The sequence below is a fragment of the Triturus cristatus genome, chromosome 5_1 (genome assembly GCF_964204655.1).
Source record: "Triturus cristatus chromosome 5_1, aTriCri1.1, whole genome shotgun sequence".
Classification (NCBI taxonomy): Eukaryota; Metazoa; Chordata; class Amphibia; order Caudata; family Salamandridae; genus Triturus; species Triturus cristatus.
Window position 1 is genome coordinate 838,114,867 of NC_140587.1, and position 18,386 is coordinate 838,133,252.

The 18,386-nt window shown below is 42.3% G+C and overlaps 1 protein-coding gene across 5 annotated transcripts in view; it reads left to right on the forward strand.

The window, feature by feature from the left end:
- Nucleotides 1-18,386, forward strand: part of LOC146831538 (cadherin-7) — a 278,421-nt gene that overhangs the window by 153,746 nt on the left and 106,289 nt on the right. For all 5 annotated transcript variants that reach the window (XM_085605883.1, XM_085605887.1, XM_085605884.1 and 2 more), the window contains exon 6: nt 1,908-2,095. In XM_085605883.1, the coding sequence (XP_085462009.1) occupies nt 1,908-2,095 (188 nt within the window). The remainder of the gene's footprint in view (nt 1-1,907; nt 2,096-18,386) is intronic.

An 18,386-nucleotide genomic window follows, 5' to 3' on the forward strand; every position in this document is an offset into this window, starting at 1 on the left:
GAGGCTTTGTTATATTACTATTCTTATAAGATTGGAATTGCAATTCAAACACATCTTAGCTTAAATGTGTCATTTCCATGAGTAAAAGCACCTCATATTAGGAGGTATACATGTTTTTTAATGTCAATTAATGCTTAATTTATGCTGGTGGGTGCAGGTGGTGGCAATGCTTAATTTGTGAAAAAAAGAATGCTGGGGCATGAAGCTCTGCTCAGTAGCCAGTGGCCCATGCAATGTAACCTTGGTAAGCCGAATACAAAGGCTGATATTGTTTAATCCAGAACCAGACACTCCCTGCCCATTTGTCTCGCTCTTGTAGATTCCTTGTTTTTCACTTAGTGAAAGTTTTGGCATCGTACTCTTCTGCCGTCTTTTCGATCTGTGCATTTTCCCTCTCTTGCACTTGGTGAATATGTGTTATGGAAAAATAAGTGCTGGTGGCTCCCATCGGCAACCATCAGCTCAAATTAAGCAGTAGGTGCCCCACCTTTTGACCAAGAGCAAGAGAGAAAATGGTGAAAAAGGAAGAAAGAGGGGGGAAGAGAAAAATCAGAACACGGTGAGAAAGGGAGAAAGCTGGGGAGAAAAAGCATCTGCACGAATGTGTTAAATGATTAGGAAGTGTGGGATTATGGAAGAAAGAAGAATGAGGTGGAACCAAGGATAAGCAGCGTCCATGTGCGTTATCCCAGTTATTCAGCAACACTGGTGGTGAGCTCGTATGAAGCACTGTGCTCTCCTACACTTATGTATCTTACAAATTAAGAACTGATGCTAATTTTAGTGAAAAGCCATGAATCTTCATCATGTATTTGTGTACAGATTTATGCCTGTTGTGACCAACTCATTTATAAAAGTGAATTATTCAGTTTATTGATTAATGTGCATCATGGTTGTGTGATGTCTGTGGACATTTCTTCATCCACATGAGCCTGCTTGGGTTGGACAATTTACAACGTCATAGATTAGGTCCAATTTTGTGTGGAGAGAATGTAATGTATCATCCCCATTTGGCCATCACATAACGCATCTTGCCAAAGCCACTTAGATATTAAGAACTGGATCAAAATACATTTTTGACTGGTGTGACAACATGTTGTTGCCTGAAACTAAGGCAATGCTTGGTGCAAAAAACTTTTAAGATTGTATTATCAGGAGCCTGATTTAGAGTTTGGCGGACATGCTACTTCAGCACAAACGTGAGAGATATCCCGTCCTCTGATTTACAAGTGCATTATATCCAAAGGCACTTGTAATACAGCGGATGGGGTATTCGTTATATTTGTGATGAAGCAACCCGCCTGCTGTACTCTAAATCATGCCCATAATTGGATTTCTCAAGGTGGTAATTTATGCCAGAGAAAGATTGTGCATATATTGCTGTGTTGCATTTTGTTGTTGCAATTAGTTGTGTTTGCTTACATTGTGTTTTTGTACTCACTATTGATTGTCATGTTGTTGTGTTTGTTTTTTTATGTCCTTGTTACTTTTTAATTGTGTTGTTTTGTTACATTAGCATGTTATGTTCTGTGAAATGACTAAAGCAATTGCAGTAAAGGTAACTTCATTTTGTAGCCAAAAGCAGCATGTTCCTTTAAATTCCCAGTAACAACCAATTAGCCCTCTCCAAGATGGCAAAATGCCACTGCTCCATTGGTTTAAAACCAGTCAGCGCACGCTGTGGCAGGCATCTGTCTTAAATTAGCACTACCAGTGCTCACTTTCTGTCATATTCCCCAGATGTGCAATTTAATTAGCTTGAATCCATAACAGAGTAGAACAAATGTTTTCTTGTTTTGTTTTTAAACAGACTGTACTTTTGAAAAATAGTGCTTGTAATGTGTACTTGAAAGGGCTGATTTGACATTATGAAGATTAATGATAAGCTACATGTTTTCAATTCACAGGGTCTGATCAATATTATGTCCCTGAGTCTTTACCTGTGGATTCAATGGTGGCTAAGATTAAAGCAACTGATGCAGACATTGGACCAAATGCAGAAATGGAATATAAAATTTTGGATGGTGACGGCCTTGGAGTTTTTAAAATTTCGGTTGACCAGGAAACACAGGAGGGAGTCATAACTATTCAAAAGGTATATGAGTGAGGATTTTGAGATCTTCCTGTAAATGTTGGTATGTAACTTGAGAACAATGCTTTGTAAATTCTTCTTAAAACACAACATTCCATTTCTATAAACCACACATCTCACATCGCTACCATGCATTTGTTTGTGCTGAGGCTAGATGGAAAGCAAATGCTTAGGCAAGCCAAGGAGAGACTGGCCATTCCTCTACTGTGGAATTTTTTGCGGAGGCCTGCAGGCTAGGGGCCTTCTTTAGTGCTGTATGGACTACCACAATCTCAGTCTAGTCACAGACTCCTGCAGTGTGGTGCTGTGTTGCACCAGTGCTTAATCTTAATGTCAGCACCGGCTCTAGTGACAGTCCACCACATGGTGGTGCTGTCTTTAATTTTGAGATGAGAACAACCAACCATATGTATTAAAACAATATACATTGAAAATCAATAATACCAGCCTCTCACGCCTTTATTATAGCTTTGTGTGGCCTAAAATAGTCTGAATTGTCACACTTGTAGGAGTGAGATGGTCAGGTTTTATATTGGTAATGCCATTGGCAGTGTTGGCAGGGGCAATGTGTGGTGCAAGCTGCAGTGGCCTTCCGAGAAGAGCCGTAGCACTTAATTTATTTACAAATTAAGCAAATTTATTTACAAATTAAGCACTGATTTGAACATTTTTGTCATGGGTGATTTTGGTTTTTAGACCAGCCCTAAAGAGATCCCTGATTTGACAGCAGAGTATTCTGAAAAATAGGTCAGAATTGCATTAACAAAAAAGATGGCTTCTGTTAATGCATGGACAGTATTTGCATTTGTATGTTGCATTTCTTAGATAAAATTAACAAACAAGATGTTTTGCATTTTATAGTGAAGTTGTATAGTAAAATTCAGCAGTTTCAGATGGAAAATTGAAGCCAATCAATAGTACACAGCTATTTTTTTTACGCTCATTCTGATATGATTTCTTATCTTATAGCACATGTACTCCTGAATGCTTCAAGGTGCTAGGACACAAGAGCAATGGCACACGCTTTCAACTTGATTTGGTATTGCAGCATTTCCATGCTAGTAAAAGCAGTCAGTATTTATCCGAATGAATGATGGTCTTTCATTCAGAGAAACAGAGCTCCTAGCAAATTTTGATTCATCAGCCTGTGAGCCGGATAGTAATGACCGGTATTTGTTATGTGTTAATTGCATGGTGGAAGGAGGAGGTGACAATGGAGGATTCACACTGGTGGCCGTGGGAGTGGCTTGTATTCTCACCCCTTCCTACTATCTTTTTCAATGGCAAAATGCTCGGTATGGGTTTAGACATCAAGAACCACGTCTAGATCTGCCCATCTCGAGGAAGGCGCCAAGTGTACTTGCATCAAAACAACACAGTTGGTTCCGTGTGTGACGTAGATGCTGCCTGTAGGTTCACAAGCAGTGAGTCAACTCCCTCATGCCTCGACAGGTGTCCTTGGCCAACCTTCTGTTGTTGCATAAGAGTGCAGAATTGTGACGTGAAATATAGCTGATCTGTAGTGTTATCTGTTTCTGCTTTCACACACTACTGAAGAAGTTCCCTTCTCTAAAGGGGGGCACAGGCTCAAATTAGGGCTAGTTGTACTGTGAACGAGGTGAGGCTGTACTGTGCACCTAAAGAATCAAAGGGCCCACCTATGTTCCGTCTTCTGCTGACTTTTGCATGGAGGGTCACCAATCATGTATGACACACTTGCATTCTGTCCTGATTGACAATCTATAGCCTGTCCTATAGTGGCATTTGCAAAGAAGCATTTGCGCTGTTTTGCACCAGTAGATCAACGTAAATGTCTTGGCAGTATTACTAGTGCACAATTGCCAAGCACCAGTATAAAACTGCCAATCACTGGTAGAGTTTATAAGGCCAACATCGCCGCCAAAACCTGGAACGGGCTCCTGATCGACATCATATGCACCCCCTCCCTGAACATCTTCAGGAAGACATACAAGACCTGGCTCTTTGACTGAACGGAGTTGCTTACCCGCGCCCCCCCCCCCTCCCCAGTGCCTTGAGACCCTCACAGGTGAGCAGTGCGTTTTACAATCCCCTGATTGATTGATTGGTCTGTGCCCAGTGCTGAACAGATTTGATTTGTGAAAGTCAGTTTTAAATATTGCATTGTTTGGTCGATCCATTAATAGCAGACACAAACAACGTCACCACTGATTTATGAAAACGTTATCTAGGTGTCATGTCTGCTTGTGTTTAGTCTTTTTGAAATGTTCATGCGGTTTGACATCGGATTTCAGAGTTGTTTAAAATGTTATTTCCGACGGCACAGTCGCGAGTGTTCTCTCCGTGTCTCTCAAAGTAACAATTGCTGATCTTTTCTCGCGACATCCTCTCTAATTGACGCAATTTGCGTGTATGTGTTTGTATTTCTGCTATTTCCATTAAAATCTCGTCTTTAAAAAGAACTGTGACACTGCACAGTATGGGAGTGCTACGAATAATTGTTTTACTCAAAGGTGATAATGAAGGCACTTCATTCAAGGGCCATTTGCTTCCGATGATTCTTTTTGCTGAATGCAGGATAAGTTGCCAAATGCGGTAGTAATTTCTATATTTACTAATGCATATGTCCATGAGGACATCGAGCAACAGTTCACAATATATAATTTCTTAACTCGTTACGCACAGTGCTGGGTCGCATAGGGCATCAGTGTTTCATTTGATGCTGGGAGCTACACAAGTCATCCATGTTCTGCACCAGATACGAATATATGTGAAACCAGTACACCAACATAGGAGTTAAAATGTGTTATACGGCGTATTTACCATTTAGCAAGCAACATTAACCACAGTGAACCAAGCCTTTGAGACAAGCAGATCAACAAATAAGAAGGGATGCTTTTTGCAAAGGGTGGAATAGGAATAATTTGTCCTCATGGGGTAATACAGCACAGAACACGTCTGAACCATATACACATAATGGGAGAGATAATTCAACTGAATTGGCAGAGACCAACGTGTGACTAGCACTGCCGTTCCTGAGGAAGACCTCTATACTGTTGTCCCCAACAGGAGTTTGAAATGTGTAAACACTTGGATATGAGAAGCCCTTTTTTAGAAACAGAGGGCCATATTTCTGGCCAAATCATGCAGTGCATCTCAGCAAGTCACCTTGCGGCACTCTGAGAGAGGGAAAGGGCAGGAATGTGCTGTATATAAGTCAAAATGGCGCATTCCTGCCTTTTCCCCCTGTGCTGGCGCCATTGTAGTAGTCTAGCATCAATGCAGGGACCCTTGCACAATGGCACAAGGGTTCCTGCGTTGTAAGAGGATTGTTTTTGTGCATGAAGGGGCACTTTCCTGACAAAAAAATCCCCTGAGTCTTTTTCCTCTTTCTGTGTATGCTGCAGAAGGCAGAACACGTAGAAAGAGGAAAAAATGAAGTGAAATAAAGATATTTCTCCTCGTTAAGCCTCAGCTGGGGAGGAGTGGGGTTTTGGCACATTCCCAGGCATAAAAGGGTTTTTGCACCCAACAGCATTACAAATGGCACCCTACACACTTCTAGTTTTCCCGGCACTAAGCTTGCAGGTAATACTTGGCAATATTTGTGAAGCAAATAGATGACAGTTAATCCATTCGTATTTGATTACGACCACATATAGGCAGTTTATGCTTCATTGTGTAATTACTATAGGCATGGCACGGTAGAAGGAGAGTAGCTCAAGAATGAAAACAGGCAGAGCAAATACCCCCAATGCAAAATGTAATCAAAATCATAATGTTGTTTCCTACACCTTGACACAGACACCAACCTCAAGATTATCTATCTCGGTTGCATTTCTGAATATATAGGATTAAGACCCATAGTCAGTAAGACTAAGGGTACGCGCCACAAGGTTGTGTACCTAAGGTTTGATTTGCAGTTTCAGTGCAAGAAATATTTCTGTAGGTTTTGACAGTAAAAACTTGTGCTTGATTGACAGTTAAACAAACTGCAGTTACAAGATAGGCACAACTTTATGTTGGCAGGGACAGAAAGGTAATAACTGCGTGCAGGGTAATAATAAAATAACAGCGCATGCCAATCAGTACTTGTATTTGCTAGGTGAAAGAAAGGTTTCGCTTGTACAAGAAATTATATGTCATGATTAAGCTGCTTAAAATCTTGTAACTTTGAGCAGTAAGTAATAATTTCAATCATACAACGTGGTTCCACAGTTGGAATATTACAGTGATACAGAAATAAAAAATCTGCCTGGCCCTCTCAGATCCTGTGTTTATTTTAGGCCCCTTCCCTTAGAATCTAGCCATTTGTGAATAATGGTGCTGCCTGCTTTTAGAGCTCACATTCAGTCCTTGAAAACAGCCCTGTTGTGGTGTGTGATCAATGTGTGCACAATACTGCTCTTTTCCAGTAAGCATGTCAAGGTGGTAAGGATTTTGACAAATCTGTTTGTGCTGGAATGTAATGGAATGTCAGTTTTGTATAAATTGACGCTTACACCATGCTTGGAGGAGGTGTGTTGTCATCTGCGGATGGCTATGGGACAATTTCCAGTAGACATTAAGTTCTCTAAACACTGGTTACAGATATTTAAAGATGAAGCAGAATAGTCAAAGTCCTGGATGTTTTGATGACATTGAAACGTGTAGTCTCGCTGCTTTGGTTTGTTGTATTTTAAAAGCTTTTAAGCCATTCACAGCCTTAGTCTCACCAATATGCTATATGGGCGAGACATGGTATCACCCGTCCTTTTACTATCACCCCCATCACAGGTTTCACCATTTGAACCGCCATTAGTCTCATAACAGCCTCCAATCTGTTGCTGAGGGGCAAAGGGAAACAAAGGGGATGCAAACTGCACACATGCACTGCAGTGGTGGGGCGATGCGAAGGAAATGCACATTTGTAGCAGAGTGTTGAATGCTGAGATTTATGCATGGGCCGCAGCTGTCAAAGCTGTGACGGCATTTTTGACTAACTGTTGCTCGTCTGCTCAAAACAAGAAGTGGGTCAATAGTTGTTGCAAGTTGTGATCCGGGATGTGTTTTCCACCTCAGCCATAAATAAAGATTCTCAAATTGTGATGTTTATTCTCATGTCTATTTGAGTTTTCCTCATCTTTATGAAATGTTTACTACAGGTTGGTAAACTGTTGTGTGTTCTTATAAGGCAAGTGGTAGAATTTCCATGAATATCCTTATTTGGCACTCTTTTCTGTATGGTTCTTGTAATGTTATGTAACGCAATGTGATGTAAGATGGATTTGTAAAGTGATGCTTGGTATCCAGGCGCTTGTGAGGTTCTTGTTCCATTTTCGTGAGGTGCACTGAATTATAGTGAATACATCTGCATGGTTTTCAGAAGGAATACATAGGGGCAAAATTACAGGTGCAGCAATCTATAAAAACATTGATAATTGGAAATTGGATGAGCTAGGGAGTCATAGTGTGCGAGTCACTGATTGAAGAGGAAGGGGCATTCAATTGCTTAAAGCCCATTTTATTATTATTCCTTGAAATATGTCTGCTGTTTTGTCATAGAAGTGTGCAGAGATTTCTTTATTTAGTTAAATGCATGGTTAGTTGAAATGGATTTTCCCTTAGAGAAACTCTTGGGGATATTGGTGGCCTTGGCTATTATGTTGTTCAACATTAAATACTTGGTGTGGAAGAAACCTTTAGAACATAACATAAAATAACATAACATAACGTGTATTTATAAAGGGCATGTTCACCCCAAACTGGGTATCTTGGCGCTGAATACCAGATGTTTATTGTTACCCAATTCAATGGTACTCATAATAGGATGCAATACTGTGATTAAGTACCTGTAATCCTCTGATTACTTACCTATAATCCGAATTCCATGAAGTTCTATTTTTCTCACGAGTGGGTATTGGGGATGAGTCTGGGTAACAGGCAACCAGGTTAAATACTTCAAGTTATTAAAAATAATGTCCCCTCCAGCCAGTAGCGGCTCGTGGTGGGAGTGCTACCGGGCGCTGACGTGGGGAGGGGCAGGGTGGGGGGGGGTAGTAAACTGAGGAATACATCCGCACAAAGGTGAGTGTACAAACAAATAAACAAAACAGGCCGCTACTGCCTCCAGCTAAGCTAAGGGCCTAAACGGCTGAGCTTTCATGTGGCTGGCCAGTTAGCAAAGATATAGAATACCATAGACAGAGCAGATCTCAGTTTAAGATGAGTTAATTGTGCTACATGATGGGCTAAAAGGTCAAGCCTCTATCAAGGTGCCACCTTGCATGGCCCCCGACATGAATATACTACCAAGATCAGGAGCAAAATCTAGGCCATCTCATAGGACCAGAAAAATATGTGGCCAAGAGCTACAGTTGCACATGCAGTGCACAATTAGCATCCACTAAGAGAACCTCAGAGACAACATCTGTTTTGCATAAACCCCCAGAATATTGGGAACTCCAGTAAAGGGCCAAAACAGGTATCGCAGAAAAGAAGTAACAACATGTTTGGTTTCCTGGAATTGCAGACACAAAAAAATTGATTGCACAAGCATATCACCCTATAAGGGTCTCATGGCGCTGCTGTGAGAATTCCAACAGATGTTGACAGTGGTGTTGTGGGTGATTAGAACATCCATGGTTTTAGCCCTCCCTGACAGGTATATGCCATATCCCAGTAGTCTGTGATCTTGTTGATGTAAATGATCATGCTGTTGATCGAATAAACTTATTATTATATCCCAGTAGTCACTTCAGATTTCTCTTTAGAAAAATATTTGGAAAGTGATTAGGATCCTGCTCTAGTAAGGAGGGAGAAGAGAAGGAATAAATTAATAGTGAGGTTAAAGAACTCTGTGAAGGGGAGTGACAGGAATTCAAGATCAACAGCCAAGACTTCTGTCCCATGATTCCTCTGCTGTGTCAGCAAAACGACGAGCCAACACTTCCTCTGAATATCTTAAAGAAACAGTGCACCACAGAAAAACGAAGAGTCGAAAAAGTACCAGTACAACTTAGTAATAGTGGAAATAATAGATGGAGATGCTTTTCTGTATAGGAAAGAGACACCATCAGTGCCTTCTTCTCTCCAAGGCTAAGGTATCATACATCTGCTGAATTATAATAAGCCAGTTTGACCTTCTAAAGCACGTTGCTACTCTCAACTGTACGTATGAAAAATAAATTGAACAGCACATCAAATAAACCATAGCTATTCATCATGAATGACGAGTAAGATCACTTGCCCAGAATAAGTGGAGCAGTAACACTGATGAAACACCTGACTTCAAGCACTTGGTGGAGAAAGGACTCAGCCACTGTAATAGGAAAAATGAGATTTTTTTTGGCCAGAAGTCTTGTAAAGCAAGGTCAAAGCAAGAAGACCAAAAAGTAAGCTGGCAAGGTGTCTGACAGACATTTAGCCCTGAACTATCGCATGAAATACATCTAACACAAGCAATACTTCCCAGGAAATCTTCAGCTTCAACTGCATTAAATTCTCTTCACTGGTTGCCACTGCATAAGAGAATCCTTTTCAAACTCTTACTTACAGTTTTCAAATCCTTGAAAAATATAGGTCCCAAATACCTCGTTAATCGTTTCATTCATTATGATCCCGTACGATGCCTGCGATCCTCAGGGGCCAACCTTGCTAAGATCCCGAGGTACAAATACAAAACTAGGGGTGGAAAAACCTTCACAGTCCTAGCAGCAAGGGCTTGGAACAAACTGCCCGTAAATCTTAGACTGACCGAGACCGAGTGTCTCTTTAGGAAACAACTGAAGACCTGGGTTTATCAGCAATCTGATACCTATGTGTTGGCAGCTATTTATATCTTTCACCACTTGTCCCCTATACGCATGCTCAGCGCCAAGATGCTCCCTTCGGAGCGAAAGATTGCGCTTTACAAATATCCAAATACAATACAATACATTTTTTCTTAAATCCATTCACTTTTTCAAGAATCTGTAGAAAAATATTGCTCCTATGTTGGATCCATCGGTACAGAGCATGAACTTTCTCAGGAAGACACTAAAGTGGTTAAGTCAGGCACAACAATAGCACAACCCACCAGTCCTTAAGTGTGAAAAGAATGGCGTAATTGCCCATCAGTATCAGTAAGAGAAGTGAATCTGGAATGCAATGTTTATTTTAATTACAACGGTGCTTTAGAAATTCTCATGCTACTTATTACATTACTTGCAATGTAAGCGTATCAGTACTGTTCTACTTAAATGATATAAATAAACACCATTCATAAATATTCTTATTCCTGTCCAGCAACGCCAGCCTTGATATCATGTATGGAGTTTTAAACACTTTGGGGCTTATTTATGAGAGTCTTGCACCGGGGAAAGGACAGGAATGCCACATATTCCAAAATATGGTGGATTCCTGCCCCTTCACATTGGCGTAGGGCAGCTCCGCAAGTAGCCTTGCTCTGCTGCCAGACGCCAATTCCCCGTAAATGAGGCCCTTCAAATCTTGTGACATGAGATCCATGAAGAAGGAACCAGTTCTTCACCAATGAGATCAAGAATCTGCACCGCTTTGTCATCCTGATTAACTAAGGGAATCACCTCCTCGCTTCTTCACTAACAGATTTGATGTTCTAGACCCAAAATACTTGACAACTGAACACCATGAGGTGTCCTGACTGTGATATGCTGCAGCTCCATAAAATATCAGAATAAAGATAAATAAAAACACTTGAAGTTCAAAAATGACATTTCTGCAGATATGTGAAACAGAAACAGCTAAGTGACAGTAAGAACACGCCAAGCCTGTCCATAGCAGTAAAGGATTTATCCTCTTCAGAGAAGGATCTGTCCTCCTTCATCAGGAAAACCAAACTTCACGAAAGATGATTCATGGGTCACTACTTCCTCCAAACTCCTGCAAGAGACATACCTTAGCCAAGGCCCAAGAACCACAACCGTATTTAATAACCCTTAAGCAGATGGTAAGAAGCAAATTATTGCAACTGGAAGTAACACCCCAAATAGAGATGACCTACCAGTGGTCAATATCGCGGTGGGGCCGGGGGGGTGAATTTTGACAGACGACTACAGGGGAAAGTTAATTATTTATTTAATTTTCCCACATGGTTGTCTGTCGAATCCCCCCCAAAGCCGCCCCCCCCCCCTCCCAACCCCCCCCGCTCTTACCTGCACGGGCCGCTCCTGTTCTTTCCTTCTGCGCTTCTTGAACTTCTACAAATCTATCATCATCCAAATATTGTGGTGTGACATACTACAATGTTGTTTAAAGCAGGATACTCGGACGTTTAGAGCTAAAATCATCCACTGTTCCAGAATCAGTTGAGGCAGATGAATTTAAACACACACACACACACCCACACATGCACGCACACACACTAAAAATGGAAGATCTTCCAAAGCACTTTGCACCAGTTCGTTGTAGCTTAAAAGAGCAGCTGTAAATGCGATTGCTGTTCATGTGTCTCCACGTCTGTGGGATTTATGCAATCTACCTAGTGGGTCTGAGAGTCCGACTCGATCGATCCAGGGCCATGTTTCCGATTCAGACTTTGACAGCAGTTATTAAATCACCTGTGATAACCCATCAGATTCTGCAAAGCAGAGAATCACAGAGCTAACAAAACAACAGCACACAGGGAACATGACCAGTCTCGGTTGAACCAAACCACCCCTGCTACGCATTAACCCAGACCCCAAGGGACATATACTGCAACCTGTTCAAAGCACTATTCACAACAATTTTGTCATTTCACAGCACTGTAAACAAATGTCATTTTTAACCAGCTAATGGTGCTCATTCTCTCCACCCCTGAAAAGTGAAAAAGGCTAAATGAGAGCTGGCAGGATGTGAACTTGGGTACTTCCGTTTGGGTGTAGATCTTGGAAACCCACGTTTAACTTGCTGAACATAACTCAATTCAATTGGAGACTCGCATTGCCTTCACAGAACTGCTACTGAATGCCCTTTCACAGAGAGGATATTTACATCTCTCTCGCTGCACCCATTGGCACTATTTTTTCTGCAGTGTAGTGCATCACGGACCAATGTCGGGGATTCCTGTTGCTTGCAAAAGTGTACTGCTGCATGAGGTGCATCGTCCAATAGTCTGCATAGCACAGACAAATGTGCATACAAGTTTTATAAAAATCTAACTTAGCTGGCCAATCCCTTGTAGACAATGGGTGCCACACTCGTTTCCTATGAGATATAGGATACTAAAGCATTTTAGTTATGCAGGATTATTAGCGCTCATCTGTACTTCAAAATTGTTAAAAAGGCACCCCAGTTGAACAATAATTCAGGGGAAAATATTCTTCACTCAGTTTGAGACATTGTCCTTCAAAGTGTCACTTATAGCATACATGAATTAAACACACCGGCAAACATTAAAATATCACACTGAGGCGAATTGAAACATTGACAGCTTTCATCTTGCAGGAGCACACACATACAAAGTTTTAAATCAAACTCTATGAGTCCACAGCGCTTCCCTGTGTTAGCTTGTTATCCTCTTTCCATAGCTGATAAACATACAAGAGATGTAAGTGTGCACGACGTGTGCCTCAATCCTACACTGAGAATTGATATGACCAAATTGACGGAAACGTGTTTGGATGCGCTATCTCTACTTAAGCACAGCACCCAGAGGGACATATTATCAAGCCAGGCGATAAAATTATCGCCGCTTTAGCGGCAGAAAACTGCCACTAAATCGGCGATAATGGGCTTGATAATATGCTCTATGGAATTCCAATTGAAGCCCATGTTAGACGTCCTTCACATTTAACATGGGCTTCAATGGGAATTCCATAGAGCATATTATCCAGCCCATTATCGCCGTTTTAGCAGCAGTTTTCTGCCGCTAAAGCGGCGATAATTGTATCACCTGGCTTGATAATATGCCCCAGAGTTCCTTTTGGGTGGGTCTTATATAGCCTTCGAGCCCGTCGTAGTGGGCTCTACTGGCCATTGGAGGCCCGCACCAGTGTTAAAGGACCGAACTGAAGGCGAAGGCCCTTAACAAGGGAGCAGCCCTTGAATTGACAGTAGAGCCCACTACGGAGGGCTCTACGGCTATTAGAACATTTTGTCCCTTAAGGGCAGAATGTTCTAATTTGTAAAACAAAGACCTCACGGAGCCCTCCATGATGTCTTTATTAAGAGCAACAGCTGTGAACAAACATTGGAATGTTGGAGCTCTGGGTTCCTACCGGCCATTAGCAGCCCAGAGCACTCCATTGTTTTCAGTAGAGCCCTCAAAATTCAAATGTTCTAATATATTTTTACTTTTGAAATGCAGCCAGATCGTGCACAGTGATTTACAAGGACTGACGCATCGAGACATGTGTTTGTCTTTTGGTTTTTAGTGTAAGGAGATTGGAGACAGTCATGCTCTGATTCCCTGGGCGTATGCTTCATTCTTTTCCTGGCCTCAGCACCGCTGATTAGTTTCCCATTAGGAACAAATAACGTACTTCGTGGTATGCATATTAGAACAGATTTGCAAAAACAAGTATTACGAGTTAATAGTATATCAGCTGTTCAGAAATTAGCATGCCACCGGTGCTGAATTAATGAGAACTGATGATAATTAAAATGTGTCGCTTTACCTCGTGTTAGACATTGTTATGTGCTGTTGTTAACTCATGCGTTAGACGCTACACCGTGAAAATGTTCTCACGTTAATTTATTAGGAACACTTCGCATATGGAGCCGAGGATGTCTTTATCACAAAAAGAGGCATGCTTAAAAGTACATTTCATGAAGAATCTCAACTTAAAAAAATTCAAGTTATTAACGTCTGTTGCTGTACCGATCTGATATTGATCTATTGCCAAGGCGTGGCAACAAATAAACTCACTTAAGGACCAGAAACCTAGGGTCCGTGTTCGTCTTTGTCTGGGAGAGATCCGGATGTTGTGGCTACAGGAAAGGAAGCGCACACTCCAGAGTTGGCACAAACTCTCAACGTGTTTCGGTGAACAAGGTGACTTGTTTGCAGAAATGTGTTGGGAGTTTCTGCTTCACCTATATCACCCGTCAGGGCCGGTTCTAGGATTTTGGGGGCCCTGGGCAGAAATGCGTGTGCGAGGCCCCTCTAATTTGCATACAGCCTTACACATTCAGAGCTGTTTGCATCTCAGTATGTCACCCTGGCCCTGAAGCGTTTTTTTGTACAGACCCCTCCTGGGCTGCCGCCCCCCTCATCTACCGACGTGTGAGAGTTGCTTTTCAACAGAAAGGTTTAAAACTCCTGCGGCGCAATGGGCATCCTGTGGTGCCTCTGAATGGGCAGCAGGACGGGAGGCCTGATTGCGGGACAACCCTGCAAAAGGTGTCGCCTTTTAACTGTGCCAATAGGAGGGCCCTCCTCCGCTAGGTCTAGCCTTTCTATGCCGTGGTTGTGAGACCCAGGGTAGGGCTTCATCCCGTGGGAACAATTGCCAGGAGCTACCTTTCTCTCAAATTAGATAAGCAGGCGTCGCAAGAGAACCAGCCTGCCGTGGCCTTGCTGTGACACACTGGTGTGGGGCCCTGTGTTCGTGAGCTGAGAGCGGGGCCCTGGGCAGCTGCCCACACTGCCTATGCCTAGCGCCAGCCCTTTCACTCATGGAATAAACTTTACCTGGTGCAAGCAACGCTGAAGAGCGCACTTCTTTTCTTGGAAACAGGAAATGGTAAACTTTAATGTTGTTTCGGACCTTACATCCGAAAGCACACTGCTTCCGCCAGGGGTCTAAGTGAGGAGCTGTGGACCAGATGTGTGTGTGTATAAATATATATAATTCAGTCATATTGTAGTGTTTTTATAAGTTCACATGTCGCTTTATCAATAATATTGCTCCAGTTAACCAGCTGTTCCCAGTCAAATGTATAATACAAAAAAAAATATGTGTGTGTGGTCTAGCAAGAAACAGTCGATATTCCAATATACATGAACAGCTTGTGTGCACATTGAGCTGGGTAGTCTGTAGAACTGTTTGAGGTTCGCACAGGCCCATACACCTAAATTGTTTTTTTCACTTGTAATTTGCATGATCTGCATAAAGAGGGAATTTCAGCTATATTCAGGCAAATCTGTGTAGTTGTGGGTTGTATTTGAAAATGTGCAGCAAAAAGACACAGCATGTGGAATTTGGTGTTATCAATACAGATTCAATTTGGTATGCCAAGTTTCCGAGCACAGAGCTAAAATAAGAGTTTATTGCTGCAACTGAGAAATACCTCACCCTGAGGAATCAGTTTACCCCTTTTCCAGTGAATGCCCCACCACATTCTACACCCAGGGCTTTAGTGCTTTTGTCTGGTGACCTATCGTGTTATCCTAATGGTTGCTGCTCCATCTTCAAGTGTCATTCATGTTGTCTGGTTGACAAGTAGTTCATGACCATGTGGAGGAGCATCATGTGACGTAAAATCGGATCGCTTTCTGAGCAGTGAGAATAAAGATAGATCTAGAAAAACCTATTCACAACTTTTGCACATACATATGTCATATTTCCAGGCCTTTCTTTATATTCACACTTTAATGCATATAATAAACCAATAGACACACACAATATGTTAAAAGCTCTGGTGGCGGGATAGTCTAATTGCACTATGCCAGTGGTGTCTTGCCTCCCCCCTCGAAGGCTCATTCCATTCTGTAGGCCATTCCCATTATCCCAGGACCTTGTTTGGTTTAGAACCTCATCAACAAATGCAATGAAAGCTTCTTAGATTCGCTCTGTTGGGTGAACTGAAGGAGGAGCGGGGAGAGGATCTAATCAGATAACACTAATGCACATATTAATGAAGCTGTCAAGCTCTATTCGCTGTACGAGGGAAGACCCAGAGAATACATTGTCCTTTTCACCTTCACTACTGATTTAGTGTTTCGAAAGCTCTTGGTTCAGCAATGTAGTTATTGGAATTTGCCCCTGTGGCGTGGCTTGCATAAACACCTATTGAGGTTAGGTGGAGTGGAGTATTAGCGACAAATAAACGAATAAATAAATACCTACATAGATAAATAATGGTTTGAAACTGGAAACAAATGTACTCTCCCCCTATCATTGTTATTTGTGTTTTTGCGTTACTCCCCCGACCCAGCACTTTATTGCTAATGCCTTAAATCAAGGTCATTGATAAGGGTCATTGCTTAAATGGGATATCCAGCAGAATGGCATGCCTTTTCCTTTCCAATCTCTAAAATTACAGAGCGGCTTTACTCTTAACTCCCTCTCCCGGAGAAAGGCGATAGCTTTTCAGCAATGAATCACATTTTCTTTTTTTGTAAATGTTCTTGGAGTTATGTGCACTGCATGCTAAGCATCAAGGAACTTAAGCCATTATCATGTGACGTGGGCAGTGTTTAATTCCGTTGGTTATAGATCACCCTTGAAAGTCACAAACCTAGGATTTTATTCACCTTTCTCTTGACACACAGTTTTATATATTTTACAAATATCTTAATTTGCTTTGTTTCACTGTGTTACAAAATGTGAACAACAGCAGTGGAGTAGCCAGTGTGTCATGGACCCAACTGCAAGGAAGAAAATTGGCCCCATGTGTACTGTTTTAACTGTAAAATAGATCAATATTCAGGGTTCAGTGGGTCCTGAAGACCTTTGTGCACCGGTGCCACTGCATCTGCTGCACCAATGGAAGTTATGCCCCTGAATAACAGAAGTTTGCCATTACAGAATGAACCCGTGCTGGTTGCATGTTCCCTTCTATAATATCAAATGCATATGCACAAAGTCTGTGCTCAAGCCTATAGGGTGGGCGTTCCCTGAATTGCAGTGGTGGTTTCCATCGTACTCATGCCTCGTCTGATTAAAAATGAATGTGCAAAATGGGCCCATAAAAAGCCCAAAGACACACTAAGGTTCCCCTAAATTGGTGGTGTGTGATGTGTTAGATTATACATCATGGAAGGCGCTAGCTCCATTCACTTCTAGATTGGCAGATTTAACCAGCACATTATACCAGAGTGGCCTGTCTGCAGTAAGAAAGGATTTCCCATACATACCTCAGAGCTCACTGTTGATAGTGGAACTTGAGGACCCCCTCCACACCTCCTGAAAGCAATAGAAAACCTACACTCTAACACCTAGGTCAGAATCAAACTTGGAAGCGGATGCAACCTTTCAAAGGTCATCCCAACAACAAGTGGGCTCAAACAGGGGTGCGTGCTGGAGCCGATGCTATTCAATTTGTTTCTAGCAGACCTGCCCCCAACAATTTCTTCCTGCAATGTGCACGCCCCTAAACTTGGGTCGACTCAGCTGACCACCTTCTGGACGCCGACGACCTGGTGTTACTAAGCAGAATTTGTGTTGGGATGCAGCATCTCCTGAGAGTGACCTAGGCCTACACCGAAGCAAACAGGCTAAAAATAAATACCAAAAAAACCTAAATTACTATCTTTGCCATGAAGTCTCTCAAATAGCTACAAGTACCTCGGTCTCCCTTTCGACAACAATGGATCCTTCAAATCACACAAGGAGGAAATCAAAAGGAAAGGGGTCACTCTTGCAGCTGGCCTGGCAGCAATACAGAAGAACCTGAATGGGCATTCTCCAAGTCCCATTCTTGAAAATCGCCAGAGCATAAGTGGTCCCCACCATGGCATACGGCAGCAAGGTACGTCAAGGCAGAGATATATCAGTCTTGGATTGAACAGTGGTCTTCATATACAGTCATATCTTCCAGCTACCTCAAATACCTCTTCAGCCCAGATCAGGCTTGAGTTCGGGCTAACAAAGCAGCGTCATGCCAAACATGCAGCCTTTGTTATCTTTTGCCACAAGCTAAAAAACTCAAAGGGAAATCCCATCAATCATTACATCTTGGAGGAGACTATAAAGAAACCAGGCTTGCGAGCTTGTGAATACTTCAATGACACCACCGACCAGCTAGGATTGGCTGATCTTTGGATTGGCATTGTAAGCCATGATCAATTAAAAAAGCTGTATCAAAATCCTCCAAAGCATCAGCCATGCAAGAAGGCAGGGCAGCCCAAGCAAAACGCTCTCACACCTGGATCATACAAAACAGCTATAAGACCTTGAGACCCCAGCAGTACCGGGGCGAAGCTTTAAACCTGTGTTTACTGTCGCAACCGCACCATAGACCCAGGTTGAGATCACAAGGGGACACAACCTGCCGGTTATGTGGCCTCGCAATCGAAAACCTGGTCCATATCATCTGTCTATGCGAGACCACTCTAGACATACGATGTAAATTACTGCATCAGCAATGAAACCAGCAAGGGGCGCATACCTGCAGGAAAGCCATTCTGGCCTGCTTTGATCCATCCGATCTGAGATCAAATGCACACACT